The following is an 11,975-nucleotide window of genomic DNA, read 5'->3' on the forward strand; positions in this document are numbered from 1 at the left end:
ACAGAGCTCTGTCCTCATTGATCAAAGTCCACACATCATTGCTTTGGTCTTGACCTCACAATGGTGCTGTGTGATGGACTTGGGCCTCCAGCTCCGTGCTCCAGTGTAGTCCACGGGTGGCGTCCCTGCCAAGCAGAGGGCAAGCTGTTCGTGGAGAGTCTGTTTCTCAACCAATGCATTAAAAGTGTTGGGACTTCCTTGCAGTAAGACTTTATGACTGGGGTTGACACATTTCCCTTAACACACGGCGTCAGGAATCCCTGTCCTGATGTATTGAAACACGCCTTCATTTATGAAAACAGTACTGTTAACTCATCTGGCCAATGCTGAGCCCCCTTTTCAGCATTGGTGGTGGATTTGTGCTTATCTTTGTTTGCTTCATTTTCTCTTGCCTGCCCCCCAGGAGGGACAGCGACACATCTGTTGCCCCCACTGGGGAGCTTGGGGCTTGTTCTGAACTCCAGAAGAGAAGGCCATCACCAGCCCTTGTGAGCCACAAGCCCCCACTCAGATCCCTTATGGCCGTGTCTCAGCAGCCACATAAAGTGTGGGGTTGGCATGAACCCCTAACTACAGCTTGCTCTGCTAAGCTGTTATTTATAGTTTTAACCACCCTGTGGTAGGAGTAGCTATTTGTCTGTTTCCAGTGGGAGGTAATTAGCACAGCCAGCTACTTCTCTGCTGACTTCGTTTGAAAAACTCCCCAAGCTGAGAATATCTGCTGTTTCCCATCCCTGTTGGTGTCTGCTGTGCTGCCTCAAGGGGTTGCAGGAAGGAGATGCCTTCACAAAGCCGTGGTTCTAGTCACTGCTGTGGTGTAAAGTCATGGACACAGGAAACCTGTGATCACCTTCAGAGTGGGGACAGAAGCTCAGCCCAGAGGTGGAGCTGGGGTGTGAAACCTCCTGGCAGGGACTCTAATCCCTCGCTGTTGGCTGTCCTGGTTCTGTGTCACACAGATGGCCACAGTAAACCCAGAGTGACCAGCTCATGGACAGTGTCAGACCTCGACGTCGGGCCTAACTATGGCTCCTCGCGGCCCTCTGCAAGCCCATTTGTAAACCGTATGTTGGCTGACAAGCTTAGTGGGAAGCTATGTCCTCTTTAATATGTACAAAATCAACTGTCACTTGTTTTTCCAAACTGACAAAGGTCTGCTCATCACATCTAGACTTGAAAAAGATGCCACACAAACATAATTTGTCCCTTTCTTCAACAGACAGGTACGGAGTTTGGGTGGGGCCACATGTACCCTCCCATCCTCAGAAAGGGTGTGACACCGAGGGACAGATGCTGGCATAGCATGGGTTTTGTTTTGGAGGGTTTTTTGTTTGTTTTTACAAAATTAAGATAATTTTCTGAGTTTATTATGAGGCTTTTAGTTTTACAGTCATACTAAAAGATAATTGTTCCTCTACAGTGAAAATAAGTGATTTTCCTTCTATACCTCTTGCCTTGTTTTGAAGAAAGGAGAAAATTGCTTTTTGGTCCCCACTATGGCTGATTTCCATAAAACTTCCTGTTGCTGGGTGGTTTCTGAAGCAGCTGGACAGCCACATTCCCTGTGACCCTGAGAGCACAGGCCCTGTTCTTGGGGAGCCTGCAGGTTTCTGGACACACATCCTCCAGGCCACACGGAGCAAGATGGCCGTTGGTCCAGGGGCCTTGGAATGCCTCGCCAGGACCCACGGGGCTTGACTAGAGCTGTCGCAGAAGCTGCTGCCTGGAGCCAGCAGTGATGTTTAGCAGCGTCATACTTTAGCAGCCCAGCAGTGTATGCAGCTGGGGTTGCAGTGCTGCTGCATCGGGTCGGTTTGGCTTAGGAGCCAGCCATGTGAGGCTGCGGCTGGTGGGCCCCTCTGTTGCCCAGGCGCTCAGAGTGCAGTTGGGAAGCTTCCTTGTCATGTTCTATGAGTCCAGAGTTCTGGCTCAAGCGTTGTTGTGAGGACCAATCATTTTCCTGCTGCTGCTTAGTTGCCTGTGCTGGCAGATGGGATAGGCAAGGGGATGTGCTGTTCCTGCCAGGAGGGCCCAAAACAGTCCCTCTGATTTCTGTCTGTCCCATATTGCTGGTGGCGCTGGAAGTGCTGAACACTTTAGTTCAGTTCAGCACCTGTTCCTGTGAAAGAAAACCCAGGAACCTGTGTTGTAATGGACTTTAGGCCACTGTGAGGGGTCCTGTGTTACCAGGGGACACTTCTGCACCCTTTTTCAGTTTGGAAAATACTCCATAAAGAACGTATCATTTCAGTGGCTTTCCTAAAAACTTGGGGTTGATGACTGGCTTTCTAATCACTGCAACAGAATGATAGCCTGCTGCTCCTGCTACGCACATCAGTGGGGACTTGCATGGGCCTCCTGTGATCATAAGTGACCTTAGAGGGCAGAACTTTTTATCTCAGTAATGAAAGTGCTACAGGTCAAACCTGTTATGAAGTCAAAAGATCAATCTTTTCTATTGCTCTATGTAATTGTGTTTATAAACAGTGTTTCAAAAGTAAGGGCCAGTGCTTGTTTTATTTGGTGGTGCTAATGTAATGGATTTGACCTGTGTTGAAATAGGGCGCAGCCCTGGGCCCGCACCAGTGGAACCTTGGTTTGGCGTGAGTCTCTGCTAACACTTGAGGCGATTTGGGCATTGGCAGTGAGCTGCCAGCAGAGCCCATCCCTTGGTCTTGTACACGGGTCTGTGGGTGCTGGAGGAGATCAGTTGTGCATGTGGCTGGTGGTCAACCACTTGGTTAATGGATCAGCATCAGAATGGGATGTCCCAGTGCTGTTTTTGTTTCTGGCAGGGTGTTATTCTTAGGTTGGTTCAACTAACATCAAGAATAGTTTTACTTAAGTTCTGTGTTCTTTTCAAGCTAATGATGGAAACTGGCCAACATTAAAACAGAATTCTAGCTCTTCAGTGAAACCAGTGCAGGTGGCTGGTGCAGACTGGAAGGATCCGAGCGTGGAGGGGTCTGTCAAGCAGGGCACCGTCTCCAGCCAGCCTGTGCCCTTCTCAGCACTGGGAGCCGCGGAGAAGCCGGTAGGCAAGCTCTTCAACAGAGCTCTTTTCTGCCTTAGTACTAATCTAAAGGGTATGACTTGTCAGGAGGCAAGTTAATCCTGTTATTGTCCAGACAACACCCGAAGTCCTGAGAGGGTTACTGGGCGCCAAGAGCCTGAGCGGCCCACGAGTACACACACCTTTCGGTCAGAACTTTTGCAGACAGGCAATGAGCTCAACAGTGTGCCCCATGCCCTGGTCCCAGCCAATTTGACGGATTACAAATCCTACTGTGTATTCTTTCGGGAATGTGGGTGGAAATATGCTTAACTGCTCAAAGGGTGACTTTGTTTTTCTTCTTAACACCTAAACTTAGGGCACCGAGATGGGTAAAGTGCCACCTCCCATCCCGGGTGTAGGCAAACAGCTGCCTCCAAGCTATGGGACATACCCAAGTCCCACACCTCTGGGTCCTGGGTCGACAAGCTCCCTGGAAAGGAGGAAGGAAGGCAGCCTGCCCAGGCCCAATGCAGGCCTGCCAAGTCGACAGAGGCCCACCCTGCTGCCCCCCACAGGCAGTGCTCCCCAGCCAGGCTCTTCACAACAGATTCAGCAGAGGATTTCTGTACCGCCAAGTCCCACGTACCCGCCAGCGGGACCACCTGCATTTCCAGCTGGGGACAGCAAGCCTGAACTCCCACTGACAGTGGCCATTAGGCCCTTCCTGGCCGATAAAGGATCAAGGCCACAGTCTCCCAGGAAAGGACCCCAGACAGTGAATTCAAGTTCCATATACTCCATGTACCTCCAGCAAGCCACACCACCTAAGAATTACCAGCCGGCAGCACACAGCGCCTTAAATAAGTCAGTTAAAGCAGGTAGAGTGGGTTTATACTCTCCTTTTCTTGGGCTAGAAAATTATACTTTTAATTAAGAAAATACTAATGCATATCTTTATATTTGGGCCATGTGCTATTTAGGGTTAAACTTAATTCTTACGTAAAAGTACAGCCTTGGGTGTCAGTGTGAGGAGGGAATGGAAGCTGGAATGCATAGAGGAGGCCGTTTTGCAGGTGGCTCACAGTTCTCTGACTTCCTGTCTGGGCAGCCACCTCCCTGTGCTATTTAGGAAATCCAGCTGCAGGAAGGGTGAGATGTTGAGAATTTCCCCTTTTCCTTCTGTTTCATGGTAACTTGTGCCAGGAGCTGTCCAGTGAGCAGAGGGTGGCCTTGACCATTGGCCCTCCTGGCAGTGGCTGAACCCAACCCCTGGGCATGGGCAATTTAAGGAGGGCATCTGCTGCTTAGGAGCCTCCCCCATAGCCCAGAGGAGAGGAAAGCCTTGGTTTGGGTTATGGAGCTCAGATGTTCTAAGAAGGCAGCTGAGAGAAGGTAGCTTAGTTCCACACCTACCACAGAGGCCGATGGTGTTTCCAGCTCTTATGGGAGGAAGCCGCGGGTCAGTTCTAGGTTAGGGCCTCCTTAGACATTCCTGGGCATTGGCTGCAGCTTCTAGACCCATAGTTGAGGGATTCCTGGACGTGCCTGGTCACTCCCTGCACAGGGACCTCCCAGGTGGTGGTGCAGTGTTCCCTTGTGGGGAGGGTTATGGCCACGGTGGGAAAGGCTTAGACCATTCTCAAGAGCTCCTGGACTTCCAGGTAAAACCTTCCTGCTCTGAGGAGGCGCGTGTTTCTCCGTCACCTGAGTTAGTCCGAGAATCAGATGCATGTTTAGTGGTTTTTGTCTTTTTCCTTGGCCAGAAGACAGGCAGGCTTGTCTGCGGCGGGAAAGTTGGGTTAGCAACCTATTTTTTTCTTCTGAAAAAGCTCCAGTTCTGGAAACCCAAATATAAAAACCGACACATAAGAGAGGCACTGCACCTTTCAGAAGGAGTCAGTGGAGGCTCTAGGAGGAGGAGGTTTCCTCAGAGATTTGAAATGAGAATTGAAGAACAGCAGCAGATGTATATATGTCTCTTTGCAGGAGCCTGCCTCTGGTGTAATCATAGGTGTGTATGACTAGATCTCTGCAGTGAGGTCCAAATTGCCTCTGTCCTTTGTGTCTCTTGCAGTGTATGGTAAGCCTGTTTTACCTTCGGGTTCAACATCTCCATCGCCGCTGCCGTTTCTTCACGGGTCGCTGTCCACGGGCACACCACAGCCTCAGCCACCCTCAGAAAGTGCTGAGAAAGAGCCCGAGCAGGATGGCCCCGCCGCCCCCACAGATGGCAGCACCGTGGAGAGCCTGCCACGGCCACTCAGCCCCACCAAGCTCACGCCCATCGTGCATTCACCACTGCGCTACCAGAGTGACGCGGACCTGGAGGCCCTCCGCCGGAAGCTGGCCAACGCGCCCCGGCCCCTGAAGAAGCGCAGCTCCATCACAGAGCCCGAGGGCCCCGGCGGGCCCAACATCCAGAAGCTGCTGTACCAGCGCTTCAACACCCTGGCTGGCGGCATGGAGGGCACCCCTTTCTACCAGCCCAGCCCCTCCCAGGACTTCATGGGCACCTTGGCCGATGTGGACAATGGAAACACCAATGCCAATGGAAACCTGGAAGAGCCCCCCCCTGCCCAGCCTACAGCCCCACTCCCCGCCGAGCCTGCCCCGTCGTCAGATGCCAATGATAATGAGTTACCTTCCCCCGAACCAGAGGAGCTCATCTGTCCGCAAACCACCTACCAAACTGCCGAGCCGGCGGAGGACAATAACAACAATGTGGCCACGGTCCCCTCCACGGAGCAGATCCCAAGTCCTGTGGTCGAGGCCCCATCTCCAGGGGAAGAGCAGATCCCTCCAGCACCTCTTCCCCCTGCCAGCCACCCTCCTGCCACCTCCACGGTGGGTGTCATTGCTAGACCAAAGCCTGGCCTTCCTGGTCATTGATGCAACTAGGACCTCTGGGGTCCTCCCTTGGTCAGGCTGTGCTGGGAGCAGTGAGAACCAGGGATGTCCCTGAGTTAGGTCTTGTGGGGAGGACGGACAGTCACACAGACCAATGGGGCATGAAAAGGCATGACAAATGGGGCTTGGCCACACTGTGCATGTGGCCAGGGAGCTCCAGACAGCTGGTCAGGGAGCTCCAGAGGCTTTCCTGAGGAAGGGGAGCTGTCGCTGGCACCTGAAGGTCCTGTAGAGAGATGAGGGAAGAAGCATCTAGACAAAGGCCCTGGGTGGGAGGTCAGTGTTGATGGAGCAGAGAGGGAGCCAGGCGCCATCTCAGGGAACCCTCGGTGGGGTTTTCTCCACTAGGATCTGGTGCCGTAGCGGGAAGAACCCTATCGCATGTGGGCAGGAACGAGCTGCTGGCTCCCATCAGCTACTTGGCAGTCACACGCCACCCTCCCTCCCACAGGGTCTTCCGAGGAGTGGCCAGAAGCTCAAACATAACCGTGTCCCTCTGTGAGTGAGCCAGGGACTCAGGCCCCAGGGCAGTGCTCTCCCTTATAGCGAGCATAGAGTGGCCCTGCCCCTTATTTGAGGTGGTCACCTGGGTGCTGCTACTGCTGCCACACCAGGGATGCTTCACAGAGCCACTGTCTTTGGGCTTTAGCTCTCACCACTCTTTCGCAGCAGGCGTGGGTTCTTAGACTTTAGTGGACCAGCTCTAACTGGAAAGCTTGCTTCCTTCCCAACAGAGCAAGCGGACCAACTTGAAGAAGCCCAACTCGGAGCGGACAGGGCATGGGCTGAGAGTCCGGTTTAACCCCCTGGCACTGCTTCTAGACGCATCTCTGGAAGGAGAGTTCGATCTGGTGCAGAGGATCATCTACGAGGTGAGCTGCAGCTGGGGACCAGTGCACGCTGCTGGGGATGAGGGAGCGGGCACTCACAGGCCATGTGTCCTAGGTGGAAGATCCCAGCAAGCCCAACGATGAAGGGATCACCCCACTGCACAACGCCGTCTGCGCTGGCCACCATCACATCGTGAAGTTCCTGTTGGACTTTGGCGTCAACGTGAATGCTGCTGATAGTGATGGATGGTGAGGCCCTGTGGGGGTGTGGGGTGGAGAGATTTACTTTCCCTACTTTACATAAGGAAAACATGCATGTTCTAGACAAACAGGAAGCACGGAAGAGAATTAGAGCAAGAACACCCATCATTTCATCCTTAAAAGATAGCTGTTGCCAGGGTTTCCTTGCCTGTCTTTCCAGCCTTTTCTCTTGATGATTTTGTTAAAAACATGGCTGTGGTTATGCTCCTTCTGTGCCCCATCATTAACATTGCAATCTAAGCATTCTGTGAATCATTCCATCTTCCCCTTTTCATGTGTTCCATATGAACTCTTCACACTCTATGCTCCATGTGAAAAGCAGCCTCGGCATCCCCCTGGGTCAGGCATGTAGGTTGTTGCATTGTTCATTTCCGTTTGCCTTCGGGAGCTATGCTGCTGGGCGAGGCACATTGGTCTCCTGTGGGGGTTATTTTGAACTTTTAGACAGCTGTCATTGTGTTGTTTTTGAATCGTGGTAAAATACACATAACATAAAATTTCACATCTTAGCTATTTTTAAATGTGTGTTTCAGTGTATTATGTACATTCACATCACCATGCAGTGTGGCGTGAATATCTGTGGATTGGCCATTTCTTAACCCATTCCCTGTGCCCCCTTTTCAAAATGTATGTATGGTCTGAAACAATTGACTCATGGAAATCATGCCTTTAAAGAAACAACACAGAGACTTGATGGCACAAAGGCGAACGCCTTCCATGAGATTCCTTAGAGGGAAATCTCTGAGGGCCGTGACCTACAGGACAGGCAGTGCCAGGCCTGCACCTTCACCTGTGCTCTATTCCAGGACGCCGCTGCACTGCGCTGCCTCTTGTAACAGCGTTCACCTCTGCAAACAGCTGGTGGAGAGTGGTGCCGCCATTTTTGCCTCAACCATAAGCGACATTGAAACTGCTGCAGACAAGTGTGAGGAGATGGAAGAAGGCTACATCCAGTGCTCCCAGTTTCTATACGGTATGCAGGGGAGGCCTGGGGCCACAGTGGTGCTGTCTGCCGTGGTACTGCCGTGGCACTGCCGTGGCACTGCCGTGGTACTGCCATGGCAATAGTCGGCAGGTGCCAGAGAAGCTTCAGCGCAGCTTTCTGTTTGTTTTTTTAAGACAGGAGACAAGGTCTCATTCTGTCACCCAGGCTGGAGTGCAGCGTTGCGATCATGGCTCACTGCAGCCTCGACCTTCCAGGCTCAATTGATCTTCCCACCTTAGCCTCCCAAGTAGCTGGGACTACGGCCTTGTCCCACCACAACCAGCTAATTTTTTGTACTTTTTTTTTTTTTTGTAGAGACTGTTTTTCGCCACGTTGTCCAGGGTGGTCTCGAACTCCTGGGCTCAAGCGATCTGCCCACTTTAAGCCTTCTAAAGTGCTGGGATCACAGGTGTGAGCCACCGTGCCCGGCAGCACAGCATTCTCGAGCTGTTCCACCTTCTTCAGGGGCAGCCAGGATGTCTCAGTCGAGTGAAGGTCACACTGCCCCTTGTTTTCATTCCTGAAAACATGTTTGAAAGTCCATGTTGTTAGAAAGATTCTCTGCCAGATTCCCAAGAAAACAGAATGGCTTGGCTGTGCTCTGCATAGATGTTTTGCACCCTTGCTTCCGGAAGCAAGGCCAGCTCCATTCCTGGGGTGGCCTGGGGCCCTGGCCGTTCCCCGGAAACATCTGATGAATGAGGCTCATGTCCTAATTAAGCTGCTTTAGCCAGGGCCACATTTTCCAAGCAATGGAACATCTTCTCTATTCTGAGTATTAAACAGTCCCGAGTCACTTATTCCACACATTAGTTGAGAACATACTGTGTGCCCTACACTGGACCCTAGGGTTGAAATTATCCATGAAAATAGCCAGGTGATGCCCTCCTTGGCCCAAGCTCCCGCAACAGAGCCAAGCAACAAATTCTCAGGCTGTGTGGTAGGGCTGGGGAGGCACAGCAGCCCCCAGGTGAGTCCAGCCAGTGTGAGGAGGAGGCTGCAGTCACAGTGGCACCACCAGAGGGAGGGGAAGCTGCCCACGGTCACCACAACTGGGCCTCGGAAGCCGTGTCCCCGCAGAAGGCCCTTTGTCAGGGACCTACAAGTAGCTGTTCGGTCAGGGCTCAGTTGTGTGTAGTTTGTTCATTGCCATCGAAGCACAGTCACAGCTGCTCTAGTTAGTGACTTTAGAAATCTGTTCTCGCTGTGATTGCTAAGTGTCACCTTAGGAACAGCACACCTTTGCCCTGGGACTCAGGAGCTCGTTTGTCCCGTCTGTCCTGCAGGGCTTAGGGCCGGCAGCAGGAGCAGCAGCAGCAGCAGCTGGGCCGGGCAGGGGAGGTGTCAGGAGGTATCAGGTGGGAGCCCTAGTCTCCAATAGTCTCTCATCTCCCACGCTGGCCTCTGTGGGGCCTGCTGAGAGCAGCCTCGGCAGCAGCATGAGCGTGTCCTATTCCTTGAGCAGGGTCCCTCTCTGCAGGCCACCCTCTGCTGAGGCCTGACCATTGCTCTCTGGTTCCAGGGGTGCAGGAAAAGCTGGGTGTGATGAACAAAGGTGTGGTGTATGCTCTGTGGGACTACGAGGCCCAGAACAGTGATGAGCTGTCCTTCCACGAAGGGGACGCCCTCACCATCCTGAGGCGCAAGGACGAAAGCGAGACTGAGTGGTGGTGGGCTCGCCTTGGAGACCGGGAGGGCTATGTGCCCAAAAACCTGCTGGGGGTGAGCACTCAGGTTACGTACTGGGAAACCTGCTGTCCTCGTCTCTGTACAGCATGCGGTCCTGTCATGCTGTGGGGCTGGGGAGGGAGGCTTGTGCTTTTTCTGAGCCTCAGCAGCCCCCTCTGTATAGGGGGAGGTGCCTACTTGGCAGTGCTGGCATGAGGCTCAGGCAGGGCCCCAGGAGGTTCCCCTGGCCATGCTCACGGCGTGGAGGCCGAGTGCCCCAGTGAGGGGCAGCTCAATGAGCTCGGTTCATGATGAACTTCAACAAGCAGCCCAGCTCACCCCACCCACACTTTCCCCAATCTAGAAATCTCTGCAGCCTAGAAATTTCTCCATCGGAGGAGAGAGGTGGGAACGTGCAGGCTGCTAGCTCTGTGTTGGACTTGTGATTCCATCAGTCCTCTGGCAGAGGGAGCTGCCTCTGCTCTCTCTATGTGCCCTGCGGAGCTGCCAGGGGCTCCCTGTTGAGCCAAGGTTCCTGGCCAGGCAAACACAGCAGGGAGCCAGGCAGAGACCCTTGCCCAGGGGAGCTGATGACCTTGAGAGCCACAGGCAGTCACAAGTCTTTAGGTGGCATGAAGTGCTGTGAGAGAAATAGGATATTCTGGGGGTACGAGGCACATCTGAAAGGGGGCTGGGTGGGTCTCAGCATAGAGGTGCAGCCGAGCGTGGGCCTGAGGGAGAAGGGTGCTGCACGGCTGTCCAGGGTGGCTGAGGTGAGGAGCAGGGGTCGGGTCTGGCTGGCCCTGCTCCGTATGTGTGGCTTCCTGTCCTGACGCGGCTCCGTTGCTTCCCAGCTGTATCCACGGATCAAACCCCGACAGCGAACGCTCGCCTGAACTTCCTTTTGGAGCACCGCATGGTCTTGCCAGCTACCAGGAGCCACTGAAGAGATTATTGTGCCGTTTTCCCAGGAAAGCTGAAGCTAGAAAATGGTCTTAATGGTGCTCACTTCAGCAGACAGCGTCCACAATGTGAATCCTACAGTTTCCAGGTGAGGCCCTTTCTCCAGTTTGCCCATAACTGGGAGAGGTACTTTCGCCTCCAAGGACTGAATTTTGCCAATTACTATAAATCCAAATAAATACCCGCTTTCAAAACACCCACCCCTCTTGCCATTAAGAAGGTCCCATAACCCCTGGTTGGTTGCCAGTGAAGACAGCTCTTACTGACTTGGCCCCGAGGCCATCACCCCCTCCAGCAGTGAACACTGTCCATGGCTGTGAGGCCTGCTCCCCTGCGACAGCCCTGCCTCCTGTCACCGAATCGGACACTCATCCTTTCTCACACTCCCCACACACGATCCTTCTTCCTCCCTTCATCACCAAAGGAGCCTCTGTATGGAAACGTGTCCAGTGTTGCTGCCCGACGTGTATGCCTCCCAGCAGCCACTCTGCCTGGCCGCCTTGGGGGTTCTGCTTCCTGTTCCAGTTCACCTAAAGGCTGATTGTGCAGGCCCAGCACTGTGGCTGGACTGCCACGCCACGGGCACCAGGACCCCTAAGACCAAGTGACAATCGGAAGAGCCTCAGCGTATACTCTTCTCCTGTGATTTTACAGCCTCTCATGCTGCTCAGTGTGGTTCTCAGCCCTGCAAGCTCAAATTCAGTTCTCTGAATGGAGTCAGGTGCTGGAGGCCGTGGCAGCGGAGGGTAGTCAGGGTTGGGGCTGGGGGTGGACTGGCGTGAGGGCAGACCAGGGCCAGGTAGACGGGGCTGTTTGGTGTCTGAAGGATGGCAGGTGCCTGGCAACAGGAGGGGCCGCCACCAAGGGGCAGCAGCTGGGGCAGAGGAGATGGGGTCAGGGGCCACCCCCCTCTGCTGATCTCCCTGCCTGGGCTGGCTGTGAGGACACCACCTTTGTCCCAGGCCCAGCCTCGAGGCGAGGAGGACGCTTCACTGCGGTGTGAATTGTACGTACAGGCTTTTTATATACCAAAAGTATTTTTTGACTAGACCATTCAAAGCTACCCGAACTATGTTGGAAATTTTTTTTCTCATTAAAATACAGGCCCTTAGGCTCTATTTTTCATGTATGAGTCTTGTGTGTAATTTATGTATAAATGTGTGTATCGAGTCACTGATGCAGCACTGTAGCCCATCACCCTGGAGCATTGACTGTACATAGTGTGGTGAAGAAAACTGAATGCCATTGTAGAGCAGCCCGGCCACAGGAGCGTGGCCACTGCCACCCAACGCTGCTGACGCTGTGTAAATGTGCACAATAAACCCGTCTCACCCCGGCGGCTGTGAGTCTTGTTTCTGGAGCCAGA

General features: G+C 53.4%; 1 protein-coding gene across 5 annotated transcripts in view; it reads left to right on the forward strand.

Moving 5' to 3' along the window:
- The window catches only part of LOC105489824 (protein phosphatase 1 regulatory subunit 13B), a 123,119-nt gene extending 111,172 nt beyond the window's left edge, over positions 1-11,947 (forward strand). For 4 of the 5 annotated variants that reach the window (XM_011754989.3, XM_011754990.3, XM_011754992.3 and 1 more), the window contains exons 10-17: positions 2,865-3,034; positions 3,372-3,873; positions 5,070-5,839; positions 6,637-6,774; positions 6,848-6,981; positions 7,800-7,966; positions 9,501-9,700; positions 10,501-11,947. In XM_011754989.3, coding sequence (XP_011753291.2) covers positions 2,865-3,034; positions 3,372-3,873; positions 5,070-5,839; positions 6,637-6,774; positions 6,848-6,981; positions 7,800-7,966; positions 9,501-9,700; positions 10,501-10,542 — 2,123 coding nt within the window. In that variant the 3' untranslated portion in view covers positions 10,543-11,947. The remainder of the gene's footprint in view (positions 1-2,864; positions 3,035-3,371; positions 3,874-5,069; positions 5,840-6,636; positions 6,775-6,847; positions 6,982-7,799; positions 7,967-9,500; positions 9,701-10,500) is intronic. The other variant, XM_071099495.1, reaches the window with a different exon arrangement.
- The last annotated feature ends 28 nt before the right edge of the window (positions 11,948-11,975 follow it).

This window comes from Macaca nemestrina, chromosome 7 (genome assembly GCF_043159975.1).
Source record: "Macaca nemestrina isolate mMacNem1 chromosome 7, mMacNem.hap1, whole genome shotgun sequence".
Lineage (NCBI taxonomy): Eukaryota > Metazoa > Chordata > Mammalia > Primates > Cercopithecidae > Macaca > Macaca nemestrina.